Raw genomic sequence first — 17805 nt, forward strand, 5'->3', positions numbered from 1 at the left:
GTTTGGTAAGATTCTTTAATATGCCACTTAATATGATGTAAACTATCTGTTGATTAAATATTCATTTTTGGGGGTATAGGGTTCCTTTTAGTCTAATGTAGCGATGGATCAAAGTTTCTTTTAGGTTAAACAAGTCTGTAGGGCCTTCATCGTTTACCTTGGGTCATTTCTTCAACAAAGAATCAAGGTATTAAATGAAGGTGTAGTCCAGCAATATCTATGTGTAAGGACTCTATGTGGTCTAGTGGGCAGCAGGGGTCCACCGCTGCTCCTTCGGCGTGGACGCCCGCCACGCTCCCTCCTTCTTCTCCTGTGCCGGTCCCCTCTATGGTGAGCACTTCCGAGTTTCATAGGCGCATTCACGCTGGCGTGATGATGTCATCGCGCAATGGCACGAAATTCAAAGTATTTAAAGGGGCTTTGTATTATTACACATTGCCCGTTGTTAGGTTCTGATTCTATCTGTTATTACTGGTTTTGATCCTTGCCTGCCTTTTTGACTATTCTGATCCTCTCCAATCCTGACCTTTGCCTGCCCACTGACTATTCTACACTCTATATCCTGATTCGGGCCTGTCTGACGATTCCCTGCTTGTGCTGGTCCAGCAGCTCAGCTTGGGTTCTGGATATAGGGTGCCGACATGACACTAGTTCAAGAAACATGGCTGTAGGTGGAATGTTTAAAACCGTAATGCTACAGTATGTTGCTCAATACTCAGGCTAATAATCAGTAACCCTCCATCATTAAATGATTATTCAGTAAAAGGGTGGTAACATTTAATCTGTACTATATAGTGGGTTACAGTCACCTTTCAGACTTCAATGGCCAATGAGATCAAATAATTCAGTATTCTCCAACACATTGGCTGTTGTTCCCAGTTGGCCTCAAAGCAGGTACTTTGATTGGGGCAAGTTTTGGTAGCATAAAACAGATGTACTGCCAAACAGATTGTCCTTTAGACTGCCAGTCCACATAAGGGAACCTTTATTCATGCTTGTGTTGCTCCCCAACTCTTTTACATTTGAGTGTGGCTCACAGTTAAAAAAAAAGATTGGGGGCCCCTGCCTTACACTTTTAAAAGTTAAAGATATGTGCTAATTGTATTGTAATTGGTCCACCTGGGTGGATGTCATAGATGTATCAGTGTGCAGTGTTATTCTACCTGCCACATAAGTTCAGCTAGTAGGGCGGGATGAGATTCTAATATCTGTAGGAAAAAGAGAAATGGGAGCACCATCCATCAATTGGAGAAACAGAAGATGGTGTGCAGGGTCCAGTAAAGTGATCACATATAGAGGAGAAAGATGACCCATATAACCGCACCTTCCCATCTATTGGATCCGAAAGTTTATGTGTATCAGTTAAAACTTATCTTTTAATAAATAGTTTAAAATAATGTCCAAAAACAAATTAGTTAAAACTAAGATTCTAATATCTGCCACACATGTACTGCTACATGGTAGGATGTCATTGTAATATCTGTCACATTCTACTAGAAGTTATGTAGTAGAGTGTGGTGTCTTTTTACTACAGTATGTGCAGCACTGAGCTAATGAGCTTAGATGAATATACTGTCTCCTTGATAAGCAATTATTGTTCTACATTCTGAGCCATATAGTACTGCACAATATTTACATAATACAACTAGTAATTTTACCTTTTATGTTCTGTAGTTTGATCATCCATTCGGAATTGTCAGGGAACTTCTGAAGAAAACAAAGACCAGAAATAAGTTGGGAATGTCGGCATCTTTGAAAAGTTCATGCCCTCAGCTCTACAGGTATAATATTCTTTAATTCCCACTTTTGGGACAATGCATTTTTTTTGGAGTTCGGCCAGATTTCTTCTGACTGCCCCCAGAGGCCAGTATCTTCTGTCACCCCCATCCCACCCCAACCCAGGAGATATATGAGATATAGGTGGTTTGGAGGGGTAGAAGTTTTGAAAGCTGGAGCTCATGCCACGTAATACTCATCTAAATCAATAGTGTGCATTAGAGACAACTATAGTTAACTACTAGTATACTGAGATATTCTGGAAAATATAATATCATGCAAAACGTGTTAACCACCAATTAGATGTTTGCTTTGAAGCTGTAGACCAGCGCTGAATGCTAATTGGCTGCTAAGGGCTGATTGAACTGTGATTGAACTGAAGAAGTAAACCTTGCACCCTGTATTTCACTACTTCTCTATCTATAAAGTGTGGCAAGAAAAGTGCACTGCTTTTATAAATCAGTTTTTTTCACAATACATAACAATTGCATTTCTTTCTTGCTAGTAAATATGGTGTGCAGTATCTTGTTTTGAATGTTTGAAACTGAAATAAATAAAGATAAAAATATTTACTTATTCAAGAAATCAAATTCTTTTTTAATTAAACATATCTAAAAGGTCATTTTTACACCAGGAATAAATAGTTTAGTTATAAGTGACCAAAACCCCAAACTAAAAATTGTTGACTGCATTTCCTTAAACCTTGATTCAACTTTTATATGCCTCTTAATTAGACCTTTTTTAATCCATGTTGAAAGTTACATCTTCATGTGCAAAATATTTAATTGCCTAATGCTGATATACTTTAACTATCTTAAGGCAAGAAGACTATTTAAATAATACTTTACCCAAAAAGTGCATGTCATTAATAGAAATCCAGCCTGTGGTTAATGAAATCTAGGATATTCAATTTATTAAATGAAGTTCAGACTTTCTGTAAGGTATTGGCATTGACTTTCTCTAGGAAGATCGGAAATGAAATAGAGATTAAAAATTTCAGACTATGCTCTTTTTACCTTTTTACCCTTGATTTAGGGCATGGACACACATGCAGTTTTACAGCGCAGTAACGCGGCGCGCTTTTTTTAAAAAAAAAAAACGCCTTGTAAATATGCTAACCTAGTGTGTGAAAACGCTTTGCATATTTAAGAGGGGGTTGGCTTTTGTAAAAAACCATGCTGCTTTACCGTGCCGTAAAAATGCATGTGTGTCCATGCCCTAAATCAAGGAACCATTGCTGGCATCCAGTGAAGAGGGTTAGTGACTTTTGTCCCTGGAATCTATGCACAAAGGGAACTTTTATAACTTTAATTAAACAGATATATGTCCATGCAATAAAAAGTCATGAATAACTTGTAAAATATAAACAGAAGGTACATTATTCTTTTACAATAGTTTATACATTATCCTCTATATAATATTGTCTGTGCTACAAAATACTCTTCTAAGCAGATTCTCCACAAGTATAGAATCTGCAGCCCTGCTGCTCCACTTGTCTTTCAAACTGCAGGTGGATTTCAAAATACAAAATGTCACGTTTGGTGGTGAAATCCTCTACATCTGACTGCACCAGAGTGGAAACAATCCGGTTGCAGATAGAGCAGAAACAAAGCAGCGGAGCAGCAGATTCTGGCCCTAGCCTAAAAGTCTGCTTGTCTTCATGTATTGCTGCCTATTAAAGTGTTATAAACAGTTGAATGGCATGTTAACAAGAACTGTTATTATTTTTGCAATTATCTTCCTCAGGCCTGATCTTGTACAATGCGATTTGAAAAGAAAAGAAAGGAACTCAATGATTGTTCTTGGACCGAATACAAAGAGGAGGGAATCTATGTGGTCTAGCAATTTTCTCTTAAGCAGGTAAACAGCCCTCGTTTGTACTAATGACTGATGGCAACATTGGTGATTTATATCTTATTGATTAGGCAAATAGAGATTAGTTGTGTGATTCACAAGGGTGATCTCTCTTTTACAATGGCTTGAGAATTATGTGATTAGATGAAAGGATGAATGTGTCACAGGATTCCATTGGCGTTAGAAGATTTTAATCTGAACTGGATATTTATATCTTTCTTTAGTTGTACACAGACATTAAGGGCCCTGACACACTGGGGTGCTTTATCACACGGCTGGAAATCAATACCGCCACTGTTCTCTCTGAATGTAAAGCACATTATATGATGGAGATCTCCGATTGTCAACAGAAATTGTGGAAGGAGGCATTGTTGTATTATAATTCATTCATCAATGGAAAGGGTTTAAGCTGGCAATAGATGGAAAGATAAATTAGTACAAATTGAAGTTTCGGACGATTTTCTGACTGTGTGTGGATCGTCCCGACATTTTTCATGATGTTTAGGACAGGTTCGAAGGTTTCTGTCCGCTAGCGATAATATCTCTGCATGTATTACCTATCTGATGATATCAATGGGTGACTGTCACTTCTATTTGTCCGACATAACTTTAATACGATTGCTGTCACTACACAGGTAATGTGGTCAGATGAACCAGGTTGTAGATCTTTTCATAGCAGTGAAATAAACTACAGCTCAAGGTTTTCTCATTCGCTGTACTTAGAAATAGCACAAAACTATTCCAACATAACTATTCCCCTGCAATATCAAGGAAAAGGATTTTTTAATAAGATTTGTCACCCTGATGAAGTTAAATATTTTTGACACCCCGGTGAAAAGACTGTAATTTAATTAAACAGCCCTACTAAGCAATCAGTTTAGAAGAAAGCATCTCATAGTCGCCATTGGTGAGTATGGTGTTCCTTTGCTCCAGAGTCCCCATTGGCAAATTTACATTTTTGAACATATACTTATTCTTTGAATACTTCCTTGACTAAATGATAGTGCTATTTGGATGGAGGCAAATTGACAAAAGTGTCATTATTGTGATGGCTGTCTATATTTTTCTGTGTTCAAGCCATAAACCATACAATTTAATTGTCTTTAGAAAAGATGATGATATGTGAAGGTGTGGAAGAGGAAGAAGAAGAAAAGCAAGAGGATGTGGAGAAAAGACAAAAACAGGATGCTAAGAAAAATGGAAAACGTGTGGAAGCTGCTCTATTAGATGGAAATGTAAATATTATACACTATAAAATGAGCAATGCAAGTGTACAAAGATGTGTTGATTTGGAATTCCCAGGGCTATTTATTCTGCAAACTGATTTTGACTTGGTATTTATTGCCTGTTTTGTTTTCAATGTCAGGATATTTCAGTTCAAACATGTATAGTAAATTTTCACAGTCTCCAACACTCCTGAATGGAACATTGGGACAGTTTAGGCTATGCCACTGGTCTGTTTCATTCATGCGGTGCATCTAATGATAGGAAAGAATTACATATTAGTATATCTCCCTGAAAAACCTTCCTGCCGGCTAGAGTCAAAATCACCGGGAAGGATGGCACTCGGAGCGCTTTGATTTCCAAAGTCGCCCGAAGTTGCGTCAAGCGGAAAGGTCTCTGAGTGCCATCCCGCCAGCAATTTAGATTCTAGCCAGAGGGAAGACTTTTCGGGGAGATAAGTCGCCGGAATAAGAGGCGCTTTGTCGCCAGGCAACTAAATCTCCCCGAATCGTATCTTGTGCCCTTACCCATAGGACTGAGAAGCTTCTTAGAAGTAGCATATATGGACCCCCAACAGGGTTCCTTTTAAGCAATTACTATATATTGCTAGTGTGTTGGTGTCTTGGTTCTGATCTCTATACAGTCACTTCACAGTGAGCAGCAAATATGGGTGGGGACTGCTGGGCATTGACAACTGGTGCTGGGCACTACTAGGCGAGGGGCACCTAGTTTTTAAATAAAGCGCATTTACATCTATACATTCTAAGTGTAGAACAGGAGGTTGAAATATATCGCTGGAAAGTATCATTACAACTTCTATTTAAAGAAACTGATAATTAAACATGGTTGTTCAATGTTTTCCCCTGATGCCTATAGCACAGGACTTCTACAGGTAATACAGTAATTGACAGGGGCGTAACTACAGAGGAAGCAGACCCTGCGGCTGCAGGGGGGCCCAGGAGGTACAGGGAGCCCAATGAGGCTCTCATTGATGAGCATTTTGAACATATATTGGTAAAACAGGACAAACACTGGATATGTTGGGGGCCCTAAAATTAATTTGCTGTGGGGCCCAGCAACATCTAGTTACGCCACTGGTAATTGACAATAAATCTGACACTGAAAGACAGTTTTGTTTTTTAAAATTCCAGCTAATGCATAGTGAGGCATATCTAGTGAGACATATATGCAGTATAATTGTTACCAGAAAACTAGGATGTATTGCTATAGAGCTCATCATGGACCCTAGTGGTGGGGGGTTCATTTAGTAAGTGTATAGCTAGGGACAAAGTTCAAAATACAGGCCAGTCTGTGTTTTCTGCACTTTTTGCCCCTCCTTGCTCTTTAAAAGATTACAGCAGGTTTCTGTGCTCCAAAAGTAGCACAGACACCTGCACTTGGCATTGCTGTTTTTATGAGGGGCTGGTGGTGGAGGCATATAGACATTCCAAAAAACAGCAGCATGCACTCAAATATCCAACAAACAGGTGTATAAATAAAAGGAAAGTTTACTTTAATGCAAAAATATAAGATACACCAACAGCCTTAATTATTTTGTGCACAGATACATTTAATCATTCCTCCTGTCCCTTTACCAGTCCCCTAATTTGTTCGCAATTCAGACATGACAGGCAGTAAAGAGAGGACTGGCTTGCGCCTGCCAACACTGTGATTAGTGCTTATCACTTTCAACAGGGTCAGTGCTGCACTCTCACACCAGCTGCAAACAAGTGTGTTTTTGCAATTGGTGCAAGAGCAGCAATAAATGGCCCTTGTAAATTATATTTCACTGCTAAACATCATAGTCAGGGATATGGTCTAAATTATGGAAAGACCCTTTGTCTGGCAAACCCTAATCGGAAATGTGTGGCATCTTTTGTGTGCCTATTTTAATGTATTCATTGTTCAGTTCTCTGTTACTGTTTTCATAAAATATTTATCAGCTATTATTCGAGCTGAAACAATTGTTTACTTGATTATTCTGTGAATAGTCTCTCTTCATTTTTCAATGCATTAAGTTTTATATAACTTTACAAACTGTTGTCACATTTCAGGATGTATAATTTTTATAAAATTAACACATTTTCTGTTTATACCTATGCAAATGTTATTATACTTACACATTATTTTATATTTATGACCTGTATTAAGATATATTTTTACAAGATGTAAACATTTTCAGAAATAAAATTGTTTAATAAACTTCTTTATGATATATATATCTGATATTCTCACGATTTCATTCACTGAATAACCTCCTGCAAGGACATTTGAAAAATAAAAGAACAGATCAAGTGAATTGTAAACATTGCAAAATAAACAATATAACGTAGATAAATAGAGATGGTCCCACAGATGATTTTACTCAAGTTCAAAAAGGGATAAATGCCCAAGTGCATAATATGGCAACTTACTCTGGGGCTTAGCACTGCTCTAATGAATCAAAATGTATTAGTTAGTGGCTTATTTATCAAAATCCGAATTTTTCTGATGTTTTAAATAAACAAAGTCAGAACAAACTAGAATCCGCGATTTGCCCTTATTTATCAATTAAAAAACCTCAAAAAAAATCGGATCGGGCAAAAAGGTGACTTTTTCGGACTGCTGTGCGACAAACCTGAATTGTTCACATTTGACGCTCGAAAACCACAAAAAACTAGAGTTTTCATGGAGAAATCAGCCTCAAACCCCGAAAACTCCAAACATCTTCAAATGGTTAAAGGAGAAGGAAAGGTTAAAACTAAGTAAGCCTTATCAGAAAGGTCCACCTAAATATACCAGTTAGGGTAGGGGCACACTGGGCAATTCGGGCCTGGCGACTAATTGCCTCGTCTTTGCGGCAACCAATCTCCCCGAACGCCTTCCCTCTGTCTTGTGCCAGCTAGCCCTGAGCTTGCTTGTTTCACAGTACTTGGACATTGCACAAATCATACTAGTTGGAGAATTGATAGAAATGGGATTGAACTACTGGGACACTTTTAAATATATTTTCCCTAAATGCAATCCAGACCCATATGGAAGAACACCTGGAAAGAATGGCATTGCATATGCAGCTATACTATTCTTGTAATAAGCCCCTCTATACTTCCCGTTCACACTAGCTTTAGCAAATAAAATCCTATAAATTGAGATGTAGTTAAATTTTGCAGCACAAATACATCTCTTTCATCAAAACAATGGTTAATATTTGCACATTTCAAGCAGCAGTGCCAAAGAATGGCTCCAAGTGCAAAGAAATATAAGCCTTTTACATCAACAGGATATAAATATGAATTATATAATACGTGACAATAACCAAGAGTCATCTGGATTCAAAATATGCCTATTCTGTGCTATAAAACCCCCAAATAAGTCTTTTATATTAGCAGCATATACATATGAATTACTTAAATACATGGCAAAAACTGACAGACATTATCTGAATGCTAAATAAGCCTATGCAGTGCTACAGAACCCCCTTTTAACGTAATAGAATGTAATAGCATAGAAACATGAATTTAAATATATCACAAATATGACATTATTTGGATGTAAAATAAATGTGTTCTGTGGTTACCACCATTATGTAATATGCTGGTTGTGGAAATTGGTTTTAATTTGTGAAGTTCTTTGTTTTCCATAGCCATTTCCTCATACCATGTACTCTCATGGACTTTTTATATACTGTATCTATTATATAACACTGCAACAAATTCAGCTTTGTCACATTTTTTTAAAAGACAAGAACCTGATTGATGCCCATTGTATAATATACTGTATCTATTAGGGATGCACCAAATCCACTATTTTGGATTTGGCCGAAACCCCAGAATCCTTCGCGAAAGATTTGGCCAAATACCGAACCGAATTTGCATATGCAAATTAGGCATGGGAAGGAGAAAACATGTTTTACTTCCTTGTTTTGTGGCAAAAAGTCATGCAATTTCCCTCCCCGTCCCTAATTTGCATATGCAAATTCGGATTTGGTTCAGTCTGGGAGAGAGAGGTAGGATGATGGCGCTTCTTTATAAAGTTTCATGGGCTAGTACAATTTTCTTTAATTCACTGGGTGGGGGGGTGCCAATCATTTTAGCAAGCCCCGGTGAATTCCTTGTCCTTTGATGGAGCTTTTAGGCCCAAGCTAAAATTGTTGCTTTCTGAAAAACTTACAATAAAAAGTTACATGTGACTGTTCCTTTGATGATTATCCTTTGTTTTTTATTTCATATTTTTTAAATTTGTTAAAATGCAGATGCAGAGCACCGTATGCGCGGAAGACACTGGTGCATGCATGAAGACTGCCACGGCACGGTGCACAAGCTGATCGCCCAATCAGGGGAAACAGGTCTGGGCCAACGGGGGCCCATTAGGGCAGGGGCCCACCGGCCCAGTCCGACCCTGTTGCTAGGCTTCCACTTACCTTAGCGATCAACAGGCCTCTACCTAAAACAGATAAATATATAAGCAAAAAAAATTGCTGACCTCAAAATGATCTTTCTTTAGGCTAGAGAAAAGCAAAATTAAGCAGAATTAATTCAAAAATAGGAAAAAAAAGAACAGAAAAAGAAGACCATTATACCTTTCTACAATATTATAAAAAGCTAATTCTTGTGAAGGTCCCTTTTACATGGTTATCGTACAAATGAAGTTGGTGGAGCCCACAGGTAGGCTGGTCTTTTGGACGGCCCCCCCACATCTGCTCTATGGCCATAGACCTAGCTTGAATGGGTCTATAAATGTGAATGGCCCTAAGTTCAAAGAAACAGAGCATCACTATATTACGCTTTGTGCGCACACACACACACATTAATTGAGGGCCTTTTATACCCCCCTGCACCAACATCAACATGACTATTATGATCTAAATGGAATTTAATACAATTTACTTAGCACAAAATATTGTCCATGAATTGTCTGAAGCAAACTTTAGGGGGTTATTTATCCAAATCTGAAATGTTCTCTCTATTTTATAAAACCACTCTCACCAAATCCCCGTGGACTTCCCCCACCCCCTATTTATCAATACATTTTTACAAAAATTTCTTGTGCGTGAAAAGACTTGAGAAAATCATGAAAAATTCTGAATCATTAAATTTTTTCAGATTTATCGCCGAAACCTGTGATTTTTACGGGTTTGATGCAAGAAAACTTCAACTTTTTTGCATTATCGCCTGAAAACCACAAAATCTTTGGATTATTGAACAAAACCAGCGCAGATCAGGATATCTTCCAATTGTAAATGGGACATCTGCCATTGACTTCTATGTGATCTCGGCAGGTCTGAGTTGGAGTACTTTTTTTATCTGGACTTTCAACACCATGGGAGTTTAATAAATCACAAAAAAATCTAGTTTTTCCCTTTAAAAGGCTGACCAGAAAAAAATAACTCTCTTAGTGTTCGGTTTTTAATGGATGCAATTAGGATTAAATTATTGGGGAAAATATTGATTTGTTGTGGCAACAACAGGGCAAACTGGGACAGTCTTTTGACTTTGTACTTCACTTTCATTTTACACTATGGAGGCAATGAGGACTGTGTCTACCATGTAAGCATCCTTGGGCCTGGCCCAGCTCCTGGGCAGAGATGAGGGGGGACTGGTACCTGTAGCTCCTTTGATTGATGCATGTGCAGACCAGATATGCAATCTGGGCATACACACTTGCAAACTGTTGTATACTCAGCAGATGCATCTGCTAATAGTAAATTAGGCCATCTACATATACTTTAGCTGCAAAGCAATTTAAAGGCCTTAGCCAATGGTAAAAAAAATTGGAAGGATATCATGTTCAACCTTGTTTACATTATGTACTCAGTGGTATTGAATTCAGCATAATATTATTTTTGTCAGGTGTCCCAGAATCTTAAAACAATATTTTCTGAAGCCAGAGAAATACAGACTTTCGCTGCCAACTAAGCCTCAAAGTGAGGGAACTGAGCTCAGCCAGTGAGGTGGGCAGACAATTAATCTCGTTCTCTCTTTAACAAAGAGGCATGGCCAGGGTCTTTGTTATGATTCCAGCTGTCTGATCAGAAATTATGAGATTTTCCGGTAAATAGGACAGTAACACCAAACACTAGCTGTTTATAAAGGAATATGATCTCAAAACCCATTATTAAGAAAGCAAAGAAAAAGCAAAAAAAGTTAGGCAAGCCTATGGGGACCTTCCCCATAGGCTAACATTGACTTTGGTAGCTTTTAGATGGCGAACTAGGGGGTCGAAGTTTTTTTTTAAAGAGACAGTACTTCGACTATCGAATGGTCGAATAGTCGAACGATTTTTACTTCGAATCCTTCGATTCAAAGTCGTAGTGGTAGTCGAAGGTCGAAGTAGCCCATTCGATGGTCGAAGTAGCCCAAAAAAACCTTGAAATTCGAAGTTTTTTTACCTTCGAATCCTTCACTCGAAGTTAGTGAATCGGCCCCTTATTGTTTGTAGGTACCTAAGGGGGTTATTTACTAAATTATGACTTTTTTCTGGTTGGAGTTTTAAAGGGGTAAACACCATTTTTTCATAGAAGAAATTTTTTTTTTTCTCGAGATTTATTATACCCTGAGGCTGCTAAAATCAGAATAAAAAAATACTCCATATCAAACCTGCCGAGGTCATGTAGAAGTCAATGGCAGATGTCTGATTTACAATTGGAAGTTATCGTGATCTGCGCTGGGGTCCGTACGATAAGCTGAAAAATGTGTGTTTTTTTGGTAATAATGCTACAAAGTTTTTGGGTGTCAAATCCGAAAAAAAAATTGTTTTTATAGAGTCATTTCCACCAGTGAATTTTTCTAATTATTTTATCGATAAAGAAGGAAAAATTGTGGATGGGAGTTTGGTTGAAGTTGTTTTAATAAAATCATGAGAAAAATCTGGATTTTACTGAATAATCCCCTAAAAGTATGGAGGTCCGAATTATAGAAAGACCATCTTTTCTGGAAAACTCCAAAAACTCCCAAACTGCCCTTTTATTAGACACCAGTGGGATCACCTGACTGTAGTTGGGAAGGGTGGGAGCTACAACATGGAGCTGGTCACTGCTTCTGTATAACTATAACAAACAAGGGAAAGTTGTGCTCACCACTAATTTCTGAAAAACATTAGGGGTGCAATGAGGCTGTGACCACAATATACATATAGACAAATACAAGATTCCTCTGCACTCAACCCATTATCAATATATTTAAGACAGAGACATTTTGTGCATACTGCTACCGAAAAATGCCTTACCCTTTAAACAAAACAGGGAGTGTTTGTCCATATATTGCAATATATTTAACTACGCCAACTACGTCAAAGTCATCCCATATCTGGCCAGTCCTACGCTCAATTCTCATCTGATTCATTAAGAATTCTATTGTTTCATTATACATTTTACAAAGGGACTAAGTTTTACCTGCAACTTACTAGCTACTTTACAGTATATAAAGAAAAAGGGAAAGTTGTGCTCACCACTACATTTTTAAACCATTAGGCGGGGTTGTAATGAGGCTGTCACCACAAAATTCATACAGACACATACAAGCGTCCTCTGCTTCAACCCATTATCACTATGCTTAGGACATAAAGACATTTTGTGCATTAAATGAACAGTAACACCATTTTCTGATGTTAAAGCTTTTATTTTAAAAAATAAAAAAAAGCCAGACCAAACTAGAATCCACAATTTGCCCTTATTTATTAATAAAAAAAACAGATCAGGAAAAAACAGACTTTTTCAGATTGTCCCACGAAAACCATGATTTTTTCAGATTGCCTCGGCAAAAATCAGAATTTTTTTGAATTTGATACCTGAAAAGTCAGATTTTTTTGGAAAAGCCCGAAATGTTCGGATTATCGCACAAAACCCAGTGCAGACAATATCTTTAAATTGCAATTAGGACCTCTGCCATTAACTTCTACAGGACCTCAACAGGTTGAAGACGGAATATTTTCAGATTCTGACTTTTTGCAGCCTTGGGGTATAAAAAATCTTGAAAAAAAAAAACTTGAATTTTTCAAGTTTTTAGCATTCAGACTTTAATAAAGAAAACCCAAAATGTACTGTTTCTATGCATTGGTAAAAGTTATGTGTTTGCTTTAGAAACACTACTATAGTTTATGTATATAGGCTATTGTGTAGCCTTCCTATATTTATCTTTTTTCCCTATTAATAACATTGGGATCAGCCATAATTTTTACAGGCCAGGCCAGTAAAATACTGGCCAGGTGGCAACCCTTGGCAGAACATGGGTATTTTTTTCGCACACTGCAAATGTGGATATACGAATACCACACATAAGGTGTCCTACACCTAACAACAGGTCTAGGCAGGTGATAATTCCAAGCCTCCTTGTCTTTGCCATGGAGCCTGGCACTGGAAATGACATACCCAACATGGCAGCCCCCAAACCGCTGTGCAGCTCTGCATTTAGGGCTGGGCAGGGCCCCAGTGGGTTTAAATCAATGAGGGTAGCTTTCCATTATGATCTGTAGCATTTTAGCTTTCAGGGTCCCTTCAGATTCAGGAAGGAATTTTTCAGCTTCTGAGAATTTGGCAGCAGTTTGTATTTTAACTCAATACTGAGTTTTTCAAAGTCAAAACATATTCATGTATAATCCATAGCGTTTCTGTACTGCTGCTGTTGCACATGTTCAGTAGTTGCAAGTACAGGTATGAGATCTCTTATCCAGAAAGCTCTGAATTATGTGAAGGCTATCTTGCATTTCAATTCCATTTAACTTTTTTTTAAAATAATTATTTCCCTTTCCCTCTGGTTACAAAGCTGCACGAATCCATATTGGTGGCAGTGGGCAGACTGATCCTATTGGTTTTATTTAATGTTTAAATGTTTCCAGCAGACTTAAAGAACAAGAGGAGTCCACAATTGCTCATTTCACTTGACCATAGGAAATCTTCACCCCTTGAGAACTGCATTGTTACCTCAACCCTTACATTTCCCAGAAATTCTTGTATATAAAGTATGCTCGCATTGCACCCCACTGTCGTCATATTGAATCCACTTACATAATTCATCATCCAGTCATTTCTGTGTATAAGCACCTATCCCCCATTATCCTTGTTAATGTGAAGCAAACTTTGCAGCATTCATTCTGCTTGTCAGATCTTTCTAAATTATAATAATAAAGTCTTTGAAACTGGTTTCTATCAGGCAGGGCTGCACAGGAGATCACTGACTCTAATCAGATTTGTTGAGAACTTAGGCTTTATGTTTAATGACCCTTTTAAGCTGTCCAGAATTTACTCTCAGGTTTTCCTTGTCCTTTAAGGTATGGCGATCTGAATTATGGGAAAGAAAACCAAGTGCCACAGTCTCTCAGCCCCCATCACAAACTCCCATCTGACCTTGTCTGCAGCTCTAATATTTATCTCTTTATAGAGGAAGATTTATGCACAATTGTTTCCTCCCTTCCTTGCACCATTGCATTTATGGATGACTTGGCATGAACTTTGCCTTTTAGAATTACTAAGCGCTGTTCATACTGTAGCAGGTTTTACATAAAAAAAGAGTTATAGACCAAAGTAAATATATTGACATTCAAATAATGAGAAATATTCTATTTCAAAATTAACAGCAGTCAAGTGTTTGTAGAGGTCGTTTATGCCAGACAGATTTAAAGCATTGTTCAATGGAAAATGCCTACACTGCTATAATAAAACAATAATTAGACAAGCTTGGTTTAAAGGGACATTGTTGTGAAAACTAAAAAAGCTGTGTCTAGAAAAAAATGCTAATTGTTCCATTTTCCTTACCACACCACCCAGATTGTGGAGAAAGTCAATGGTCTATCCTAGATTATATCATTGTATGGAGAACCCTGAACCTAATCACAAGGCACTTGATAGGTTTGGAGGTCATAAATAACCACCCTGGTTGGCAGGATATGCTAATATACAGGTATATATGATGGCGCTATATAAATATATGTTAATAATAATAATAATAATAATAAAATAATAAAGGTATGGAATCCATCATCTGGAAATGCGTTATCCGGAAGGCTCTAAATTACTGAAAGGCAATCTTCCATAGACATTTTTTCAAAATGATTTCCGTTTTCTCTGTAATAATAAAACTGTACCGTGTACTTGATTCAAGCTAATATATAATTAATCTTTATTGAAAGCAGAACCAGCTTATTGGGTTTTAAAGTTTTAAAGGGGGAAAAACCTCGAAATTTTTATTTTTCAAGATTTATTATACCCTGATGCTGCTAACAATTAAAATCCGAAAGCACTCCAGCTAAAATTTGTCGAAATCATGTAAAAGTCAAAGGAGGATGGTCTCTTTTTTATGCCTTTATGGTTCTCGAAAGTTTCGGGTTGTTTGCGCTGGTCAGAAAAAGTTGCATGATTCTGACGACCTGACAGTGGGGTTTTTTTGCACCGATTTTTTTGAGAAAAAGGGGATTTGGGTTTGAGAGTTTGGTCGAATTATTTTTAAAACGAAAGTGAGAAAAATTTGAGTTTTAGTAAAAAGCCCCCTTAATGTTTACATGATTTTCTGGTAGATGTAAGGTATGAAGATCCAAATTATGGAAAGATCCATTATACAGAATGCCCCAGGTCCCCCTGTTCTGTATAACAGCTCCCATACCTGTATACGTATGAGCAGCCCTATTTTACTTCCAGACAAACCCTGAGCTACAAGCTAATTTTCATCATTCTAACTGAGCTACATTGATTAACACTAACTTCTGAACAACATGCCACTTTCACAAAATAAATTTGGGCTTATTTAATATAGCATACCTCAATCCACAAATACATGAATTGTATATTTGGGTAAACACAGACTGCTCCTTTAAATATATGGCTGAATACTGATTGCAACCATACTTTGTATATTACATTACAAACCTGCCCCCGAAAAAAAATTTGTATTGTATCTTTTCAAAATGTTTCTCCTTTTTTGTTCCAGTACATGAGTTGTAGGGCTTACATTTGGTTTGCCTATGCATTATGGAATCCAAATCCTGCAAAATGTTTTGACATTAGTTCAAATCCCAAACTAAAGCCCGTCAACTTCATGTTGCGTCCCCTGGGTCTAGCCAACGTCTGCTGCTGGAATATGCTTCACATTACAGTATATATATTGTCATGTAAATACTGTAAGTATTTATATACTGTAAGCAGGGGCGGATTTACATAGTGGGCGCCCCTAGGCCCACTACCATTCATCGCCCCTGTCCCCTCCAGGGGGACAGGAGCAATGGGGATTGGTGCACGGGAAATTTAAAAAATTATTGTATCTCAAGCGCATCCCCAGTGTTTCTGAACCGATGTGGGTGTGATTGGGCAGCATGCCGCCCCCCTAAATTCCTGCCGCCCAAGGCCCGGGCCTAGGTGGCCTTTGCACAAATCCGGGCCTGACTGTAAGTAGACGTGTCCTGATTTTGTTTAATTTTTACATGTGTAATTGCAGAAACATGGTTGAATTAATAACTGCTTGATAAATAAACAGTGTTATAGCATGTTTTGAAGTGACTGGCTAAATAGAAATGTAGGGGGTATGCCTGTATAATAATAATTTACAAATGTAGTTACCCAAACTTAACTGGAAAGCAGATTGTATGGAATTTAGGCTTTTAATTTTATACTAAAGCAGTGTGTAAAAATGTTAATATTTTTATGAAACTCTTCTATTGATAAATACTGGACAGTCAAACTCTAGAACTGAAGCTGTTTAGTCACACAGGTCACAGCTTTCATAAGGATGCTCTCATATCAAGTCTTTTGTTAATGCAGTTATTTTTTTCTATAAATGCACAGTAAAAACTTACAGGTATGGGATATTAGGTTACAAAGCACTACTATTCCATCTAATATTTGTAAATACTAATGTATAGGGGAATTGTTATACTGCCAACTCATGTTAGAGATTTTAAAAAATTAAAACTCAGATGATGTATTTAGGCCCATCCACATCTCAGTCATTCTAAACACAGTTACTCTTTGTACATAAAAGCTGCTATGCATTTTCATTGAAAATATCCACAGACTAATTTTAGTGTAATTTTGCCCTCTTCTGGAAGTAGATGGTATTTTTTTTTTATATAAACCAAGGAATGATCACTGTTAATAAGTGCCTCAAAGGCATAAATGTGAGCTCCAAATTAGGGATGCACCGAATCCAGGATTGGGTTCGCGACTTGGCCAGGATTGGACCTTTGTCAGCAGGATTCAGATTCGGCCGAATCCTTCTGCTCGGCGGAACTGAATCTGAATTTGCATATGCAAATTAGGGACAAGGAGGAAAATCGCTTGACTTTTTGTCGCAAAACAAGGAAGTAAAAAATTTTTTTTTCCTTCCCAGCCCTAATTTGTATATGCAAATTAGGATTCGGTTCAGTATTTGGCCTAATCTTTCAAAAAGGATTCGGGGGGTTCGTCCGAATCCAAAATAGTGTATTCGGTGCATCCTTACTCAATGCCTACAAGTGTCAGAAAAGTCACCCAAAATGAATTATCTATTTAAATACCTCCACTACAGCCAAGATATGAGAAGTTCTTTGCTTTCATATAATTACATATGCAAAAGCTGCACTTTGCCTATTAATACAGGGTCAAACACTAGCATAACATATACAATCCACTGAAATTAGAGAAGTATAAAAAGTTGTCTTATTTTTCCATTTATTTCTTACTTGACCTTTTAGCCTCTGCCTCTATCAGCATTGCCCAGCAACCATAAAATAGATTTATTCCAAGACTATGTTTGTTATTTTTTATCTTCGAATTAATTTTAAAATCTTTGATTCAAACTACTGTCTGGTTGCTAGGGTCATTGGGAGCCTATCAACCAGAAATCAATTGAAATTCCTATTGCTACAGAACACAATGTTAAATGTTTAAAAGAATACAAATTTTAGATCAGTTGCAAGTTGCCTTGGAATACTACTACATCACAAAATGAATTGTAGGGGCCCCTAGGGGTTAATCTGCCCTGCAGCTTTAAGGCCCCCACCTTTTTCTTA

General features: G+C 37.5%; 1 protein-coding gene across 1 annotated transcript in view; it reads left to right on the forward strand.

Annotated features, from left to right (window-relative positions):
- LOC108697436 overlaps positions 1-5228 on the forward strand; it is a 37685-nt gene extending 32457 nt beyond the window's left edge. The window contains exons 6-8 of the mRNA XM_041570980.1: positions 1675-1781; positions 3523-3636; positions 4738-5228. Of these exons, the coding sequence (XP_041426914.1) occupies positions 1675-1781; positions 3523-3636; positions 4738-4756 (240 nt within the window). The 3' untranslated portion in view covers positions 4757-5228. The remainder of the gene's footprint in view (positions 1-1674; positions 1782-3522; positions 3637-4737) is intronic.
- The last annotated feature ends 12577 nt before the right edge of the window (positions 5229-17805 follow it).

Source organism: Xenopus laevis, chromosome 7S (assembly GCF_017654675.1).
Source record: "Xenopus laevis strain J_2021 chromosome 7S, Xenopus_laevis_v10.1, whole genome shotgun sequence".
Classification (NCBI taxonomy): Eukaryota; Metazoa; Chordata; class Amphibia; order Anura; family Pipidae; genus Xenopus; species Xenopus laevis.